The 19,578-nt window shown below is 45.1% G+C and overlaps 2 protein-coding genes across 3 annotated transcripts; one reads left to right on the top strand and one right to left on the bottom strand.

The window, feature by feature from the left end:
* The first annotated feature begins 54 nt into the window (after positions 1–54).
* IL27 (interleukin 27) lies at positions 55–5,804 on the top strand. 2 transcript variants are annotated; one of them, XM_083580415.1, is made up of 5 exons: positions 55–308; positions 3,331–3,521; positions 4,062–4,160; positions 5,149–5,301; positions 5,410–5,804. In XM_083580415.1, exons 1-5 carry the CDS (start codon positions 296–298, stop codon positions 5,638–5,640), a joined length of 687 nt encoding a protein of 228 aa, XP_083436541.1. In that variant the 5' UTR covers positions 55–295; the 3' UTR covers positions 5,641–5,804. The 2 variants fall into 2 exon arrangements, with proteins under 2 accessions (XP_083436541.1, XP_083436540.1); XM_083580414.1 differs by having other exon boundaries at positions 76–308; positions 5,149–5,313.
* A 5,827-nt stretch (positions 5,805–11,631) lies between these two features.
* Positions 11,632–16,474, bottom strand: APOBR (apolipoprotein B receptor). Its single transcript, XM_083581558.1, has 7 exons — positions 16,300–16,474; positions 16,022–16,155; positions 15,847–15,901; positions 15,629–15,767; positions 13,193–14,658; positions 12,912–13,114; positions 11,632–12,822 (listed from the first exon to the last, which is right to left on the bottom strand). Exons 1-7 carry the CDS (start codon positions 16,342–16,344, stop codon positions 12,759–12,761), a joined length of 2,106 nt encoding a protein of 701 aa, XP_083437684.1. The 5' UTR covers positions 16,345–16,474; the 3' UTR covers positions 11,632–12,758.
* Between the last annotated feature and the right edge of the window lie 3,104 nt (positions 16,475–19,578).

Below are 19,578 nucleotides of genomic sequence, written 5' to 3'. Positions count from 1 at the left end.
CCCACACACAAGAAAAGAGGAAGCTGAGCAAGCACCCTGGCCGCTCCAATCCCTTGCTACTCCCTCCCCCCGAAACTACAGCAGAGAGAAGCTACCATAGAGGTGAAAGACGCAGTTCCAGAAATCAGATTGTTTCGCCTCTTTGAAAAGAGCACCCTTTGTAATCTTGGACATTACAGGTCCAAATGAAAATGAAAGCCAGTGGACATAAAAAGGCCCCCAAGATGGGCTGTAGGATCAAACATTGCCTTCTTGGACAGACAGGCAGATACCCCACTAATCAGAGATTCTCAAGATGCGTCTGTGTGGTAAGAAATGAGAAATTATTTGTGATATTTCTTTATATTTCTAGCTTTTCCTTGCTTCGGTCCTGAAGATAGTCCAGGGTGAGATTTATTGGGGCACTGTGTAGTGCAGGCAAGGGATGAGACACGAAGGCTGGCTGTGTCAATGGCAGGAAGAGGCTTGCCAGGGCCGGCTCTAGCATTAGCTAGGGTGAGGCAAAGCAGCTCAGGTGGCAGGTTTTATAGTACTACTAACGGAGAAGCCTCCACTTTGAGACCCTTTGCCTTGGAGCCTGAAGGCAAATGGCTATGTAACTTGGATGTGGGTCACAGCCGCACCATGCCTTTAAAGCAGTTTCGTACCACTTCGACTATCATGTATTCTCCAAAGAATCTTGGGGAACTGTAGTTTGTTAAGGATTCTGGACACTATAGCTCTGTGAAGGGTAAATTACAGTTCTCAAGATTCTTGGGGGAAGCCATGACTCTTAAAGCAGCACTAATGTGCTTTAAATGGCTAGTGTGTGGCCGTGTTAAGGAAATTTGAGTTTGGCTCCCCCTTGGGTGTGAAACTGCTCAAGAGGCATTCATGAATATCAATTCTCAAATTTCATGGCAGAGAGGGAAGGGGGCATAAGCAGTCATAACAAAACAAACGGCTTATATTTTACTCTGGAACAGAGGTTCCTAAAGTGGATAGTATTACCTGGGGTGCTAAGAGACAAGGAGACAGCAGGGGGGTGCTGGAGGTGTGAGGGGAGCAGGTGGTGCTGTGGTCTAAACCACTGATCCTTTTGGGTCGAATCTGTGGAACGGGGTGAGCTCCCATTGCTCTGTCCCAGCTCTTGCCAACCTAGCCGTTCAAAAGCATACAAGTGCAAGCAGATAAATAGGTACCATTGTGGCAGGAAGGTAAATGGCGTTTTCATGCGCTCTAGCTCCCATCACAGTGTCCCATTGCACCAAAAGCGGTTTGGTCATGTTGGCCACATGACCCTGAAAGCTGTCTTAGGACAAATGCAGGCTCCCTCAGCCTGAAAGCAAGATAAGCGCCACAACCCCATTGTTGCCTTTGACTGGATTTAGCCATCCAGGGGTCCTTTACCATTACCGTTAACTGACCGTGAAGCTTTGAAAAGCTGGTATCACTGGATCAAGCTCATCAGTTTTGTTGAATTAATTACAGTTTTGTTGAATTAATTACATTAAATAGTTCTAACTGAATTTTTATTAAAAGTGTAATTGTTTGTTACTGTTTTGAAGTTTATTGTGTTATGAAAGCAAAGCACTATTCTGAATAATGCTTTTTATAGGGTAGGGGGCAGTGGGGAGGAGTTTATGGAAGTAAGGAGGGCTCCTCAAAAAAGTTTGGGAACCACTGCTCTGAGGGATGAGGGGAGGGCCATTTGTAGGATAGCCATGTGTGTCCTACTTCGCAGTCCTCTATTTTGAAGGGCTGTCATACAGTCCTCTGTTTGAAGGTATTCCATATTTGAGGAGTGTCCAGCCTAAGTCCAGTTCTGTAACTATACATATAAATTACCATATGCAAATGTTAAGCAAATTGGTGTCACCTTTCACCCCTTTATTTTTGGCAATGCATTACTGGCCACCCCAGGCATTTGGATTTCCTACTTTAAGTACCAACATGCCCTGGACCACTTCTAGACACCTTTGTTGATGGATTCAATACACTGTAGTCCAGGCTTGGGAATCCTGTGGCCCCTCAGACCTTGCTGGACTACAACTCCATCATCTCTGACCGTTGGCCAAAGGTTCCCCACCTGTACTCTAAAGGAGCCTGAGACGCTGTTCTATTTTGTCTTGAAATCAAATCTCTGAGGTTGTTTAGGTCTGAGGGATCAATGGCTCGCCATTCCATGCTTTCCCTTACTGGTAAACATAACCTCCAAATCTACTGAAAAAACCTCAAAGTGGCCAGCGAAATTCCCCTCACATGGGTTTCCCCTCTCCACATGGTGAGGTCACGCTGTGTGACAGGCCTGCAAACCAAATTTGGGAGCGTGTGTGTCTGCTAAGGTCCTGTGACAGGAATCGTAGGAGCCAAAATGGTGTTGTTTTAATCAGTGGTACTGTTGGGTAATTTTTGACTCTGGGTTGAATGGTTGAGTGGGGCAGGACTCTTTCGATGGTACTGCTGTGTATTCAAAACATGGTAAGCTGCACTGCATTTGTAGACTTTCCTGCTCATTTTGCCAAAGTGGCTCTAGATATTGTGGGATATGAAACACAAGAGCAGTCAAGTACAACATTCCTAGAGTGTACATGTTTAGACATGGGGAGGGATGTTTGTCCAGCCAGCAGGTAAACTTCCTGTTTCCCTCTGGGCTGGGACAGACTTCCTCCACATATGACTAGAGGTGGGTGTGGCCTCACCTGTGCAGGTAATGACAAAACCACAGGACAGGGCAGCCATCTCTCTCTCTTTCACCACATGCATCAAAGGAACAACATCTCCTGAGTGCAAGATGTCCTCTTGGCTCACAGCCAAGAGAGGACAAAGGGACTATCTTCTTAAGAGATAGACTCCAAATGTATATTACTTCACTAAGCTTAAGTCTGCCTTCTGGGATCTGATTGTGAACAGAATGTAAGTAAACTCTTTTTATACTTTTGTAAAGGACTGTGTCGTGTCTTCTATTTTAAGAGGGAATAAGGGGAAATTACCAGAGTAGTTATTATAGAGGCTTTAGCGAGCCTGAGCAAACGCTGCCGTTGCAAACTTAAGATAAAGGGGAATGTTTTACTCTGCAGAAATTGGGAACTTGTTAGCACAAGTTGGATAAGGATATAATCAGACAATATATCCTCTCCTGCATCCATGAACATTCGCACAGATATCTGCCTCAAAGTTGTACCCTGATGGTACCACCACCCATTGCTCCCTATGGACAAACTGAGGCTTATCCCACCACAACCCTAGCTCTGAATTCTTGTCCCAAGATCCACAGGTATCCAGCTCAACAAATTTGCTGCCTTTCCCATGTAATGGCACCACCTTTCCCTTCTCCCCACAACTGTCTAGGTGCAACACTCCTTCTCCAAGCGGTCCTCAATGTTGACCTTTTCATTGCTGCCACCACGGCTGGGCTTCAGGGAGAGAATGGCTCCAGTCTCATCCCACAGTGGCGGCTGACTCTGCAGAAAGAATTTGGCATTAGCTTAAGACACTCCCGGCAACTTCTCTGCAAAATACAGAATATTTCACGTCGCTACGTAAGTCTACTCGTCTTTCTAACTCCTCTGCGCACACAGTGTGATGGGCCTTGGGATAGGAACTGGCTGGTTTCTGGAAGGGAAAGCTAACAGCTTCTTAGTTCATTAGTTGTTTCCCCTTTCGCTGTTTATCCAATTAATCATGCAATGGTTGATGGGGATATCTGAAGGTTCTGACACATGAATAGTAGTGGAAAACTGAAAACCTGGAAAATTCTGTGTCCTTAGTTATTGCTGATGGGATCAAACAATAATCAATCTGTTATCTATGAAGGTGCAGTATAAAATTAGTAACTTTATGAGCAATAGTTAAATTTATTTTTGGTAGTTCCTGCTAACATTATAATGGAGTAATTTTTTACAACTCTCAGCAAATTTGGAGGAAAAGTGGAAATAACATAATAAATAAATTTGAATAACTTGCTTCTGTCTCTTCCCCCATCTCAAGTAAGGTATATTTCTTAAGGCACATTCGCAGCAGCTGGTTGAAAAGTTGGCAACCCCACCTAGAGTCTTGGTGTTTTCTTTCTTTCTTTCCAGCTCTCTGAACGTCTGTCTGGAGTGCAGCCCACTTCTGTACGAAGCTCAGGGCAGCTTCCCTCAGTCAGCCTTGATCTCCGCACGTGGCTTTCTCTTCCAGTAAGAATAATTATTTATTTGAAAAATTCCTATCCCGCTTTTCATGCCCTCAGAGTATGGCTTAAAATGATGATAGAAAGCAAGTAACAACATAAATTGTGTTTAACAACATTGTCAGTCTCTACAAGAGGTAGTAAAAGCCCTTGTGAACTACTCAATGCCACCAAAAGCCTGATAAAGCAAACAAAATGTTTTGCTACCTGGTGCCTAAAAGATATGAAATGTTGGTGAGCTGATAAGGAGAGGGAATTCCGTCACTGAGGTGTCACCAGTGAAAAGGCCCTCTCCCTCCAGGACCCACTGACCTTGCCTCTGAAGGTGAGGTCACCTGGAGGCAGATTCGCGGTCGTGGCTTCCCCCACAGAATCTTGGAAAGTAAGGTTACAGGGAACCAGGCAGAGGGCCTTCTCGGTAGTGGCACCCACCCTGTGGAACACCTTCCCATCAGAGGGCAAACAAATAAACAACTATATGGCTTTCTGAAGACAATCTGAAGGCAGCGCTGTATCAAGAAGTTTTTATTGCTTGATGTTTAGTTGTGTTTTTATATTATGATGGATGCCACCCAGAGTGGCTGGACAACTCAGTCAGATGGGCAGGGTATAAATAATGTTGTTGTTGTTGTTGTTGTTGATCAACTTGAGTGGGGGCAATATAGATTGGGGAACTGGTGTTAGGAAGAAGGTTAAACACCCTTACCCTAAGTTATCTCCTTGACCAGATTAATTAGACGCCTCTTTCTGTAGGCTGCAATTTGTTATTTGTTTTGAAGTAGGCTATCCATTATCAATTTCCCAGATTAACATGTAGTTTGGGCCTTAATCAATGATTAGTATTTTGGATGGGAAGTTTTGGCAGAGCTTTGGGTCACTCCATAGCTGCCTGCTTTCGCCAGGGTTCCTTTCCACATCTCAAAGGCAGGGAGGGAAGAGGCAGGGCACCTGGGTGCTCTTGACTGGTTTGATTCCTAATCCTGCCATTTTCCCAGGATGCCAAGCACCTGACCTACATGTCCAAGATGCTGCCATTTTATCAGGGTTTGGCACAACAGCTGAGGGACCACGAGGCCACCAAAGAAGACTCTAAATTCCTATCTAACTTTGAAGACATCAGTCTTTCCCTCCGAGACCTGGACCATCACGTGAGTTATCAGGTAGGTCTTCCTGCCCTTTGGGACACAGCTCGGTGGGGCAAAGGCGTCCTTTATCTTTTGTGCTGTTTTAACACCTTTCCTTGATTCTCCCTGTAGATTTTGCTTTGGGGCCTGCCGATTGAAAACGAGCCTGAGCCAACACTCAAGCCCCTTCGAATTCTTCAGCACCGGAGTTGGTGGAGGAATCGCCAGGAAGTGTATGTCATCTTGCGCTCCCTCAACAGTTTCCTGTGCCGGGTCACAAGGGAATTCTCGCTGCTGAGGACTCGGGCAGCTAAAGACACTTCCTTTTCCAAGGCTTCCAAATCTCCACCACACCCAGCCTAGATCCCCAATCCGCTGTCAGAGAATGCTGGCATCCTGGCATCCAGACCACAACACCTCCCCTACTGTAATTTATGGATTTACCAATTATCTTAAAATATTTAATTTATAAGTATTTATTTTTTTCTAAATGTTTATATTTTGTATTTTTAACTTATTTTTTTCAATAAAACCAACACTGCTGTGACCATTTATGGAAACTGTTGTTTCAGTTCAGCAAAGGCGCTTTTCTTGGGAAAGAGATAAGAAAGAGTGAAAGAGAAAGCAAAGCTAGGAATGTTTGACAGGCAATTCTAAACCTGCCTTAGGTAGCCGGCTTTCTGCTGATCTGGGCAGTATATGCACCACACTTTTAAATCACATGGTGGCTTCTCTGCAAAGAATACTGTGCCTCCTCGCCACAGCCGCTCCGGGTGCATGTGGCTGCAGCAGGGGGTGGGGGCAGAGGGTGGGGGGCGTATGCAGCAGTGGAGGAGCAGGAGGAAGTGGCGAGCTCCCAACAGTGCAAGGCAGTGGCGTAGCGTGGGTTGTCAGCACCCGGGGCAAGGCAAGTAATTTGCGCCCCCTAACCTGTGGATTTGCGCCCCCTAACCCTAACCCCCAGATGTTGCGCCCGGTGCGGCCGGCCCCCCCTGCACCCCCCACGCTACGCCACTGGTGCAAGGAACAGGAGTGGGTGGCAGGGAAAGATTCTCGTCTGAAAGTCCGAAGAGGCACTGACAAACAATATAACTCAGTTGGTAGAGCATGGTGCTGATGATGCCAAGGTTGCAGGTTCGATCCCCAGCTGCATAGGAGGTAGGACTAGATCAGGGGTAAAAGGTAAAGGGACCCCTGACCATTAGGTCCAGTCACGGACGACTCTGGGGTTGTGGCGCTCATCTCGCTTTAGTGGCTGAGGGAGCCGGCGTTTGTCCGCAGACAGCTTCCGGGTCATGTGGCCAGTGTGACAAAGCCGCTTCTGGCAAACCAGAGCAGCGTACGGAAACACCGTTTACCTTCCTGCCGGAGCGGTACCTATTTATCTACTTGCCCTTTGACATGCTTTCAAACTGCTTGGTTAGCAGAAAGATCAGGGGTAGTCAACCTTTTTATACCTACTGCCCACTAATACATCTTTCTTGATGGTAAAATTTCCTTACTCCCCACCAGTGCTCGATGGAAGGAGGATTCAGCTTGTGCCATAGAACTCCCTACCATTCACCTAGAATCCTGAAACTCCCACTAGTGGGTGGTAGGGACCAGGTTGACAACCCCTGGACTAGATGATCCTCCTGGTCCCTTCCAACTCTACTGTATGATTCTATGAACATAGACATCTAGATGGACCAAATGCTCTGCCTCATGATTAACATTAGGCACTGTTATAAGAATTCTAAGGTCTCAAATATAGAACAAATGTTCATAAATGTAAAAGCAAACACATACGTGAGTGTATAAACCACATGTCTGAAACAGTACAGGAGAGCAATCCTGAAGCCATTTTGACTCTCTCCAAATTGACCTCAAATATTTCTCTGCAGGGAAGAAGGAAATGGGAAAAGCTTTCCAAATGTCTTTGGACTGTAGGGGCTTACACCTCCCTGCAAATACAGTCTGGCAAGTATCTGTTAAGCTGAGTAAACCATCAATATGTGTAAGAGATTCAAGAACTAAAGTACCATACTCTGGGCAATCACCCCCCCCATTTTCTTAATTTTGAGTCCTCCAAAATAGGGGGTGTCGTATACTTGTGGGCGTGTTATAGACGGAAAAATATGGTATTTACCATCTCAAAGGAATGGCCAGGCTACCCAGAAAATGCAGCCAAGTAAGGCATTATCAAGGATCCTGGCAGACAGGAGAGAAGCAACACTCTCAGAATTCTGCTGGAGTCTGCCTCCTTCTGTGATGTATGTATGATGTTTTGGGGGGTGGTCTTGGATTACAGGGTGGGCAATTTCAAAAGTCTTTATAGGGGCTTGTGCACCATTGTTCTGGGTCTCTCCTACCTCTTGTAAGGAGGGGAGGGAACTCTGTTGCAACAGAAAAATAAAGATCTGCCTTGCTTTCTATGGATCTTGCCTCCATCCATTCATCTCTGATCGTGGATTTACGGGACTCAGTCCCCTGGGGAGTTGGGCAGCAAAAGCCAACCCCCCTATTCCCCCCCCATAACAGCACCCTTGCTATAGATGTTTGCCAAAACTTTCTTCATTTTAACAAGTCTATCCTGATTTTGTAATTAAATATTTGTTTTAAATTTTGCTGATCTTCTCTGCATATTGTTGATACAGTGGTACCTCAGGTTACAGACGCTTCAGGTTACAGACGCTTCAGGTTACAGACTCCGCTAACCCAGAAATAGTGCTTCAGGTTAAGAACTTTGCTTCAGGATGAGAACAAAAATTGTGCTCCGGCGGCACGGCAGCAGCAGGAGGCCCCATTAGCTAAAGTAGTGCTTCAGGTTAAGAACAGTTTCAGGTTAAGTACGGACCTCCGGAACGAATTAAGTACTTAACCTGAGGTACCACTGTAATTATTTTCTATCATTTTTATACCACTTGATGCAACTTGGCAGGGAGGTAATTCTGCAGTTTATGTATGGGCTGTGGAATTAAGTGTTGCACGTGCATACTCTCTCTCTCTCTCTCTCTCTCTCTGTGTGTGTGTGTGTGTGTGTGTGTTTATATAGATATAAATAAAAAATACATAACATGCATGTCATAACTGAAGGAGACATTCACTCAGATTTCTTTTTTAAAAACCTATTACCGGTACTGTGATGGAGACTGATCTGGTAAGAGAGATGCCAGCTAGCTGGAGGTACAGGGTCCCTGTATCTTCCACATCTGCTGACAGGCAAAGAGCCAAAAATGATGCAGTTCCCCTCCCCCGCAAGAGAACGCAGCTCTTCCATCCACTTTATGCATTTGATGTAGCAGACTTGCTGACAAAATGGGCTGAAATAATTTGATTGTTGCTCTCTCAGAGAAGGCCTGAACCTTGTGCAATTCTGGAAAGACACAATCAAATGTCCAAACATTGTTTTTAAAGCTTAAACGTAGCAGCAGCCTGCAGGAGAGGGGAAGATTGGGTCAGAGCAGTGAGACAGAAGCAGGCAGTGTTCGACTAAACAGATGGGCAACAGAAGTGGGTTCTGTGATGAGTTCTAAGAGGCTTATAGTGCAGAGCTGGAAAGACAAATCCCACCATCTATCACCCAGTGGTTAGAAGATCTCACTGCTCTTTCCACGTTCGAGCATATGGTTTGTAATCATCAATTTAATCCAGGCACCTATTGGGAAATTTGGACTCCCTATATAAATGCATATGCTTAAAACTGGATTGAGGAAATATTGTGTCAAGGTCGTGTGGCAATTGATTGCTTTTTCCAATCATATATTATTAGTATTTTTTCCCCTGTTACAATTGCAAATTAAAACCTCAAGGGGTGGGGGGAATTGGGAATGTTTAATCCTCTTCTCTGCACCATTTCCCCAGTAAAAAACCCCTCTCTTTTAAAAAGGTGTGGGCCACATAATCCCTTTCATCCTCTGCCTAAAAAATGTCAACAGAGAGAGTGAAACCACCTGATCAACAGCCAAAGCAAATGGGCATTTATTGATTCAATAACCATGCTCATGCAAAGCAAACTAAGTACCTCAAGGTATTTGCCTATCCTGTGAGAAGGCTTTGGATCAAAAACTCTGCTCCTGGAATTGGCCGCCGCTTCTGTAGATAGATATTCCAACAACAAATCCACAGAAATCTAGATAATGCAGATTACCAGTGCTAACACCATAGAGCTCTTGAAGGCCACTTTCTAAATTAATGAGTGGTAACTTTGAGAAGGAAACCAGAAAAAAAACACTCCCCACCCACCCGCTTCCTTATTGTGAAACATTTTTTTTTCCTGGTTACATGAACATAAATGTTTCGTGCTATCCCACATGCTATTTGTCACTTTCCGCATTCAGCTTCATGGGAAGTACCGTATTTTTCCATGTATAAGTCTAGATTTTTTTTTTTAAAAAAAGGTTTAAAATTGGGGCTCGTCTTATACACGGGTAGTGCTGAGAGGTGTTTTCTTAATTTGGAGTCCCCCAAAATAGGGGGCGTCTTATACGCAGAAAAATACGGTATTCTTGGGCTGTAAATGGCCCCCTCCCAAGGCTGCTAATCGCCTTTCTGGAGGCGGGGGGACAGGCACAATATTTCTACTCATCACTGCTCAAGGCAAGACTGCAAGAAGCTTGGATAGGGAGCAATTTTGACTGTGAAAATGCCAGATTATTGGCTCTCCCCCCCCCCCGGTTTACCCCCAAAACTGCTACTTCAAGCCAATTCAGTGACACTCACCACAGCTTTATGGAAGATTGTGTCAGGAAATCCACTCACATATCTTCCCTATTCAGGTAGGTAGCCGTGTTGGTCTGACGCAGTAGAAAAAAATAAAAAAATTGGCCAGTAACAAACTTAGTTGGTCTCTAAGGTGCTACTGGACATTTTTTAAATTTATATCTTCCCTAGTGTGTTGTAGTGGTTAAAATGTCAGACTAGCATGTGGACAACCGAGGTTTGAATCCCCCCCCCCCCCACAGTCATGAAGCCCACTAGCTGACCTTAGGCCAGTCATTGCCCCACAGCCTAACCTACCTCACAGGGTGGTTTTGGGGATTAAATGAGGAAGGGGAGAACCATGTATCTGGAGAAAAATGGTGGCATATAAATGTGATAGATAAATAAATAAAATCAGGTATACTCTGGTTCAAACAATGTTTCTCACCTGAAATTTGTCTCTGTAGGCTCCATGATCATTGGTTCTGATGGTAAGAGTACAAGCTTAACAAGCAGAGTAATAACAAACAATAAACCTCAGAGCAGCTCTGAAAGAACCTCTCTTGTGTTTTATTATTATTATTATTATTATTATTATTATTATTATTATTAATGGGATCTAGGTATCTGTGTGCAAAGGGCTTATAGCAGTCTGAACCAGAGACTGGCTGGTTTGCCTGTAATGGCAAGCCACAAACCATTAATTGTCCAACAGTCAAACAAACCATAGCTTGTTTCTCCAGTTTAGTTTTTCATCTTCTTTTGTTTGGTGCTTAATGAGCATCAGGGGTGGGATAGCCAAAACAAACATGGGCTGTGTACATTGCTGTTCCCTCGGCATCCACTACACTCCCACTGCTATTTTGGGAAGCAGTCTACACACAATGTTAGCCACAATCCATATCTTTCCTGTGTCTACCCTGTTGTTTTTAATGAAATATTGCATTTTGATACATTCCCCCCGCAACCAGCTTTAATCCAAATTGGGGGGAAAGAAGAACCTAGCTGGATTTTAAGATGGTAAAGAGTATGCAGCCATGGTTAAGAAAGGGTGCTAGGTTTGCACATAACACCAAGCCATAGTTAAAACAATCCAACATACATAAGTCATCAACAAACAATGGCTTAAAATTGTGGTTTGCTGGCAGAGATCTGATGTGGGAGCATCTGCCTATCTTTTGGTGAGATTAAACTGTGTGTTTTCATTTTGTATTTTTATATTGTGGACCGCCCTGCGAACTTTGATTTAAAATTTGTGTGTGTGTGTAAATCAACATAATTATTACAAAGCATCAATAAGTCACTCTAGTAACCTCTTTCCAAAGGAAATCAAACCCCCAGAACTTCTCACTGCTCAGAGAACTGGAGTGAGTGTAACTGTTTGTTACAGAGGATTCTGGGTATTTTCTAGGGAGCATGCACCGTTCCTGACTGGTACTGGCCTGGCTAATGTATCTCACTGTTGCCTTAGGTGAACAATGTACATTACCAAACTCTCCAGTAGCTGCATGTTGCAATGGAAGACTGGCAGCAGCAGGCAAGTCGTTTTAGCTCGCCTGCCTATAAGCTCCCTGTGAAACAGTATGACAACCACTGACATGGATTTATTGATTCATTTGAAAGATTTCTTGTCTACCTCTCAACGGAAGCTTTTGAAACACGGCAAAAAAACAGTGCAATTAAACAATTTTTAATACCAACATTTTGACATTTTAAACCAGCCAGAAACTGCACATCTGACGGTGAAAACAGCAACTAAAAACAAAAGTAGAAATAACAATTAAACGTGAATAAATGAACTACATTAACTAAATTTAGTTAAATGAACTAAAGCTATCGTTAAAAAGCCAGAAAGAAAAACATCCTCTTCGCTTAGTTACAAAAAAATATTTTAAAAGTCAGGAGGACACAACCACTGAAAAGGCTCTCTCACATTTGAAAGTTGTGGCACCCTTGATAGAGCTTCTGATGTAGGTATTGTTACCGGGGTAGCCAGTGATGTCCACTGCAAGCTACTGGATTACAAATGCGATCTGACCCAGCCAACATAGCAAGTGGTCAAGGGGGACAGGATATGTTATCCATTGACATCTGGAGGGCACCACGTTGGCTATCCCTGTCTGAATGGATTGAGCAGGAAGGCATTTTTAGGGAGGAAAGAGCTATATGAAGTATTACGTGGAGTGTTAATTCCACTTCCAGATGATTGTGGAAAAGCAGTGCCTCAGCAGCGCTAATGCAGAAGGAGCCATTGATATGAATGGCAACCAGTATCATTAGCCCCATTTTCTAGTCTTGCTCCCCCAACACACACACCCTATACCTTACCAATCACAGGGGTGCGTTCAGACATGAGAATTTTGTGGTGGTTTTCCTGATTATAACACTAGCGCTCCTGCCCTGTTTTCTAACGTCGCTTTCACACTGCTGTACCTGTTGTAGCTTTCTGATCAATACGCTGGCATGCTGCACTAATTCTTTTTCACACCAGCGGGTGCGGTGTGATACAACAACAAATGTCATTGGACATTGGCTGCTTCCCCACCCTTTCCGCACCTGCGCACTTCCGTCCCCCCATGATTCACGCATGAAAATGGCACAAGAGAATTGTATGCAGGTAGAGTACCCCAAATTTCATCGCTCATCTCCCACAATTTACTGCATTAACAGGGTTGCAAATGGATATCCCCTGCCCCAAAAGCAATTAACATGGAAATGAGTGCTAAACTGCCCCTAGATTTCCAGAGGCGGCTTTTACGTCCCGTGAAAGCTCAAAAATAATGCAGAAATCAGCCCTTGGGTCACTGGGGCTTGCGCAGGCGGGTCTGAAGTTCAGCCATCATGTTGGGGTGCATAGGCCCAAACCTGGGGAGACAAAGAGAATGAATGAGCAGAGTGAGGCAGAACTCCAAGGTTAACTCCTAGGGTGGTGGTGATAGGATATTCATATTTACCCAGAAAGCCTTGGGTTCTGCCTGCGCGGTGTTTGTGGTTGAGCTGGAACCTCCTCAGCTACGCTTATTGTCTCCACTGGAACCTCCTCAGCTACGCTTATTGTCTCCACTGGCTGTCTCTTTGTGCTGGGCGCCCGCCGGATAGAGCTCTTGCGGCGAAGCAGCACCCGCTCCATTTGGTGACTTGTGTCCAGGGCCGCGACCTGCACAGGAGAAGTGGATTGGTTAACTCCAGAGTCCTGACTCCCATCATGCTCCATTTTTATTTTAGTTTTGCTTACCTTAACTGGGAACGTCCCAGCGATGGAGGAAGTGCACACCATGGGTTCTTGCTGCCGGCTGCTGTCGGTCTCTTCCGTTTGCTTTGTCTGGACTCCAGCTGCTTCCAGCACCTCTTTGTCAAGAAGACCACTAGCTTCTGCCGGCCTCTCTGATTCACCCTCCTGGTCACTCTCCTCCAGCCATTCTTCTCCTGTAAGTTCCACTTCTTCTGCTGCCTCCTTTCTCACAGGTTCCTCTACCTCCCTCTGCTGGGCCCCTTCTGTCTCTTCTGCACCTGCCACTTCTTCCCACTGACCACCCCTGTTCTCTGCTTTTCCCTTTGGCTCCCCATCCTGCTCTTCCAAAGTCACAGCAGTTTCCCTTGGCTCCCACTGGTGGCATCTCCCGGCCTCTTCTTCCTTGTCTAGCTCCTCCTCCTGCCCTCCCTCAGTTTCTGCAGTGCCCAGCATTGTTTGCTGAATTTCTTCTTCTTCGGCTATATCTAACTCCTCCTGCAGGTTCTCTTCCACCTCTGGTTCTTCTTCCTGTTCCTGCTTGACCTCCAGCTGTTGACCATTTGCCATCTTTACCTCTTCTTCCTCCTTCTCCAGCCCCCTGGGGTGAAATCCCACAGCCCATGTCTCTCCTTCCTGCCCTTCTGCCTCTGGATCTTCTTTGTGTTCCTGCTCGATTTCCAGTTGCTTATCTTCTGCCATCTTGGTTGCCTCCTCCAGCCCTCGCTGTTGTACCTCCACAAACTGTGACCAATCTGGTACCCTTTCCTGAATCCCCGCATACCATAAAGTTTCTCCCAGTTCCTTTTCCTGACCACAATCAGTCTCTCTGGTGCCTTCTACTTCCTCCTTTGGCTCCCACAGATGGCTTCTGCCAGCTTCAGCTTCTCCTCTGAGCATCTCCTCCTGGTCTCCTTCAGTCTCTGCCCTGCCTGGCATTGTTTGTGGAATTCCTTCCTTTGCAACCACCATATTTGTTTCCTCCAGCAGGTCATTTTCCATCTCTGCTTCGTTTTCCTGTTGTCTCTCAGCCTCTAGCTGTTGTCCCTCCACCATCTTGACCTCCTCCTCCACCCCCCCACTGAGCTGAAACCCCACAGCCCTCACCATCCCTCTCTGCTTTTCTCCCACAGATAGTGCCCAATCTGGTACAGTTTGCTGGATCCCGTCATACCACACAGTTCCCACTTGTTTTTCCTCCCTCTCCTCTGAAGTCTCTTCTCCCTGCCCTTGTTCCTCTGGCTGTTTGCCTTCGGGCTTCTCTGCTTCCACATGCTGATGCTGTTCTGTATCTGCCTCTTCCTCTAGCGCCCCCTGCTGCTGAACTCCTCCTATCAAGCTGGTTCCTTCTAGCTCCCGCTGATGGAGTCCCTCAGTAGCAGTTGGCCCCTCCACATCTTTCTGTCTGATGCTGCTGATCGCAGCTGCTGTGGGGCTTGACTTTGGAGCATCAGCTGGGAATTGAGAGGACTCTGTGGGGGAGAAATTAGGAAGGTCACATTTACAGTATTTATGTATTTGGATTATGTATTTGAATTATATAGCTCCCTTTGCATAAGCCACAGGGCAGCTTACAACAAAGCAAACAGATAAAAATGCATACAACTGATGAACCAGGATCTTTCAAAAACACGTAGCAGTTATCACTGAATCACAAATGCTAATAGCATTCAGGTCTCTCCTCCTCTGAACACCCACCAAAAAAGAGGAATCTTAATGGCCTCAGTTATGATGGAGTTACAAATACTAGGAGTTACTGCTGAAGGGACTCTTTCCTGGGTCCTACACTATGAATCTCATACTGTGGTCACACAGATCTTGGTCTCTTCAGCTCTGCAGTTGAGCACCCCAGAACCTAAAGATATTGATTTCTCCCCACAAATATACACATTCCTATATTATTGTTCTACCCTGAAATTAAGGATGTTTTCTTATTGTAAAATATTTTTATTATCGTACTTTCTTGTAAACTGCAACAAGGCTAACAAATTATCATCATCATCGTGCAAGATCTTAGAATAAAACATCATCCCCAGTAACAAAGCACCAAAAAATCTGAAGTTATACAGGACCATTAAACGTTCAGGGTCACTATCAATAAAAACAATAGCAGAGAAACATCAGTGCATGCACGGTGCCCAATATAAATATATTGATTTCTCTTTCCAGGATGAGCCATGGGTCAGTAGTCCCAGTTCTGGAACCTTATTCAAATGGCATAAATTAGCCCAGGAATGTGTCAATGGGAAAGATGGAGGTTTCTCTGCTCATATGCAGACGGTTTTATCCTCAAGACTGAGCAACCACAATCGCTTCCCACACATTTATGTTTAGGATGGAGACTCCAAGCTAAATCAAACCAGGTAGCAACCCATGCCTCCTAGAAACACCCATCGGGCCCTCCACAGTGTGACTTTGGCATATTCTAGAATTTTCCATCACCTGAGAGCTTTTCCTCAGCCTTTTTCTGTCCCTCAGATCTGTTGGGGAACTTGGAAGGTTTGTGAACAGACTCTGTCGCCTGAGCATCGTGATCTGCTGCTTCTGATGCTGCCTGGATTTCCTGGTTGGCTGGGGTTATCTGAAAAAGGAAGGACCATGGTGAAGGAGAGGCGGAGCTTAAATGACTCTTTCCCCGCCTCCTCTTTTCCAGCACCTACCTCTGCAGTGAGCGAACCTTCAAAGACCTCCAGATGTCTCCTTGGAGGAATGTCCCTGCAGGGAAGAGGGGGAAAGGGTGAATCCAGCTGCTGTGGAGACCCTTCCACTCAAGAGGTAGAAAGCTCCAAGCATAAATAGCTCCCCCACTCCCACCTCAACCAGTGGCTTCATTACCCAGAGTGTGCTGTCTCCACTTCCCCGTCATGGCTGCTACCACGGCTGCTCCTATCCCTTCTATGTCCTGACTCTTCTGCTCCTGGGTAAGTTTCATCTCCAAGCAGGTAAGTGGTGAAGGACGAAACATAATCCTGAAGATGGGGTGGAGCAAGGGAGACACTGAATGCAGACGGTCTGTTGAGCAAGCCAGCAGATGCACCCACCTCCCTCTACGTAAGTCATGGGCCCTGGAGCCCACCCCAGCTTGGCTGGAGATAAAAGGGGGTTTTCTTTACCAGAGCCCGTTGCAGGGTCCCCAGCAGCCGTTGAAGGTGCTCCATCGGACATCTGGGTCAGGTGGAGAGGAGGTACAGCAGCTTCTCCTTTCTCCCCAGGGAGGGAAGTAACGCCGCCGTCAAAGCTTCTGACCACATCCTCCTCCTCCCCTTTGCAACTCATTGCCACAGTCCGTTCTGGCTTTGCACAACTGTTAAAAGCAGCACACCACAAACTTGATGGAAACAAGAAGCGTTGAGAGACAGTCAGTGTCAAATGCCGACTAAATCAGCCTCCAACTCAGGGGAGAACCATAGTTGGAAAATTCAGTCCATCTTGTTCATTAACGCTCCCTTTTTTACTTTCATCCACATATCAACCCTTCTAAAACAAGAGAGAAATATCCTCTCTCTCTCTTGACAATTTAGTGGCAACTTGACCTGAACCCTGTGCAATGAACTTTGACCAAAACACACCCAGGTTCTTTCCCAACTTGTGGAACAACCCACAGCAAATTTCAGGGTGGGGTTCTGATTAGTTACAAAATAGAGCAGAGCTTAGCGGACTATTAACACGATTACAAGGCTGCTATTTATTCTTTCATCTGTTTATTAGACCATTACGATCATGCCTTCCCATCCCAGAAAAAAGACCCTTAAAAAGACCAGAAAAAAGCCATTGTTAAAATCATAAAAATTCAGGAGGTTTGAAGGGAGAGAGAGGAGAGAGAGAGAAACCAACCAACCAACCAACCGAAGGAGCATTAACAAATCAGTTCCCAAATGATGACAGAATGATCCAAGGCCATAGCAGCCGAATTCAGTAGGCCTGCACACACACCGTACATTTAAGGTTGTAGCTTTATCCTCACAGAGCTACAGTCCTCAGCAAACTACAGTTCCCAGGAGATGTGTGTGTGCGTGTGCGTGTGTGTGCTTTAAACGTATGGTGTGTATGCAGCCCCAGATGAGGCATCTACATTTCTAGGTAGGGCTTGAAAGAAATGAATGGGAAATCAGGCAGCTTCCAGTCTGTTGCTGTTTTGCAGGTGGGATTTAATCCCATACCGGCAAATTCATGATTAAAGTTGATCTAGCACTCTTTCTCAAGAAGCTCATCCGCTCCGCCAATCAAAAAGGAAGGTGATGGGGAAATGCACTCAAAAGTGTGGGATTAAAACTTGCCTGATGCAACACTGTATAATCTCCCTCCAAAGGAATCGGAGCGAATGCTCAGTCTTTGTGCAAACAGATCGGGATGAATGCTCCATAAATAGCTCACCTGGAAGTGACCTTCGGTTATTTCCTCAGAAATATGGCTCCAACATAGGATTAGACAAATAAGTGGAAAAGAAGAGACTGAGAGGAAATATGATAGCCATCTTCAAATATCTTAAGGGATGTCACATGGAAGACAGAGCAAGCTTCTTTTCTCCTGCTCTGGAGGGTAGGACTCGAACCAATGACTTCAAGTTTCAAGAAAGGAGATTCTGACTAAACAGGCAGAAAAACTCTGACAGTAAGAGCTGTCTCCCCTACGGCGGTGGTATACTCTCCTTCCTTGGAGGTTTTTAAGCAGAGGTTGGATGGCCATCTGTCATGGATGCTTTAGCTGAGATTCCTGCATTGCAGGGGGTTGGACTAGATGACCCTTGGGTCCCTTCCAGTTCTATGATTCCATGTTTCAAAATGCAGGATAAGGCTATCAAAGACTACTAGCCACAATGGCTATGCTCTGCCTCCACAGCTGGACATTGTGTGAAGCTTGGGCTACATACACACAGCACACTTTTAATGCACACGACTTTCTCCAAAGAATCCAGGGAATTGTAGTTTGCTAAGGGTGCTGGGAATTGTAGCTTGGTGAGGGGTAAACTACAGTTCCAAGAATTATTGGGGGAGTCATGTGCTTTAAATGTACGGTGGGTGTGCAGCCTAGAATGCCTGAAGAGTACTAATAGTTACAGCTCCAAATCGCTCACATATATCTTCTGCAGGGTTGTGTTTCCTGAGAGGAACCAGTTAAGAATAACATCTATTTCCTCTGGCCTGAGTGCGGAGAGAGAGGTCACAGATCAAGGAAGCTCTGTAAACGGCGTCCTTAAAATCAAACTCATTGTTGGTTTGTACAATATAAAGATCCTTCGAGAGAAGACTTCTTCAATCCAGAATCTTTAAACAACTTGCAAAGGGCCATTTTCTTTAGGAATGCAGGAAGGATTCCAGCAGCTAAATTAAAAAGTGGGACTTCTTTTGCAGTTGATCTGGAAAAATATGGGTGGTACAGAGATCCACAGAGCTGTAGTCTGGGAATGCCGCGCTGTCCCTCAGAGAGCAACCAAAAACCCAAATTCTGAACATAGTAGGGGATAATATTTTTTCTCTCTTTCAGAAATTTACCATGTGGAGCGAAGCTCGTCCCCTCATCAGAATATGCCCCCCTATTTATTTATTTTTTGCCCTGGTCTGCATGAATTGCATGTGCATGAAAGGTCATGTATTTAAGCTCAGGGTAGCAAAGCACAGACAGATTTATAAATTCATGTGTATGTGACAAATTCCAGAGGGGCCATCAGGTTTGGCTGCAATATATTGTAATGGATTGTTCTGAAGTAATTTCAGCACCAGATTAAAAACAAAATTTCCCCAACTCCCCCTGCCCGCCCGCCTGCCATCCTGTCCTGTATTTTGTCAGAACAAAGTTGGCAACCCTGCTTGGGATGACTGGGCCCCCCACGCTTTTACTTACTTTTTTAAATGTTTCTGTTCTGGAAGGTACTAAGGAGTCTGTTTTGTTTCCGGTTTACTTTGTGATTTTTCTCTAGTGCTGTGGTTTCTGCTATAATTTTAAATATATACATTCTACTGTAATTCGAGTGTTTTGAATGGTCAGGATAGAGGAATGCAAATGTTTCAAAATAAAATACATGGCAAAACTCCGCAATTGGTCACTCCATTAAAAACATGCATGCTTTTAACAGAGCTCGTGTAGAATGCCTAGTTTAAAATGATAACGAAACGATACAATACGATAATCTTTATTGTCGTTGTCCCATACAGAATAACGAAATTGGAAAAATCTACATCAGACATTTTAAAACCAACAAGCCTGCTATCCCAACTATCCCAGCCTGGTTAACTCCCTTAAAACTCTGATACCCCATAATTAAATACAATATACTCCCACAGAGACTACTTTACACTGCGTTTAAAACCAAAATCGCATTTGGATAAAAACTGTTTCTCAGGCGGCTAGTCCTAGTCTTTATAACCTGCACCTTCTTCCAGAAGGCAGAAGCT

This window comes from Podarcis filfolensis (genome assembly GCF_964270895.1).
Source record: "Podarcis filfolensis genome assembly, chromosome: 13".
NCBI classification, from domain to species: Eukaryota; Metazoa; Chordata; class Lepidosauria; order Squamata; family Lacertidae; genus Podarcis; species Podarcis filfolensis.
This window is presented reverse-complemented; position numbering and strand designations above follow the sequence as displayed.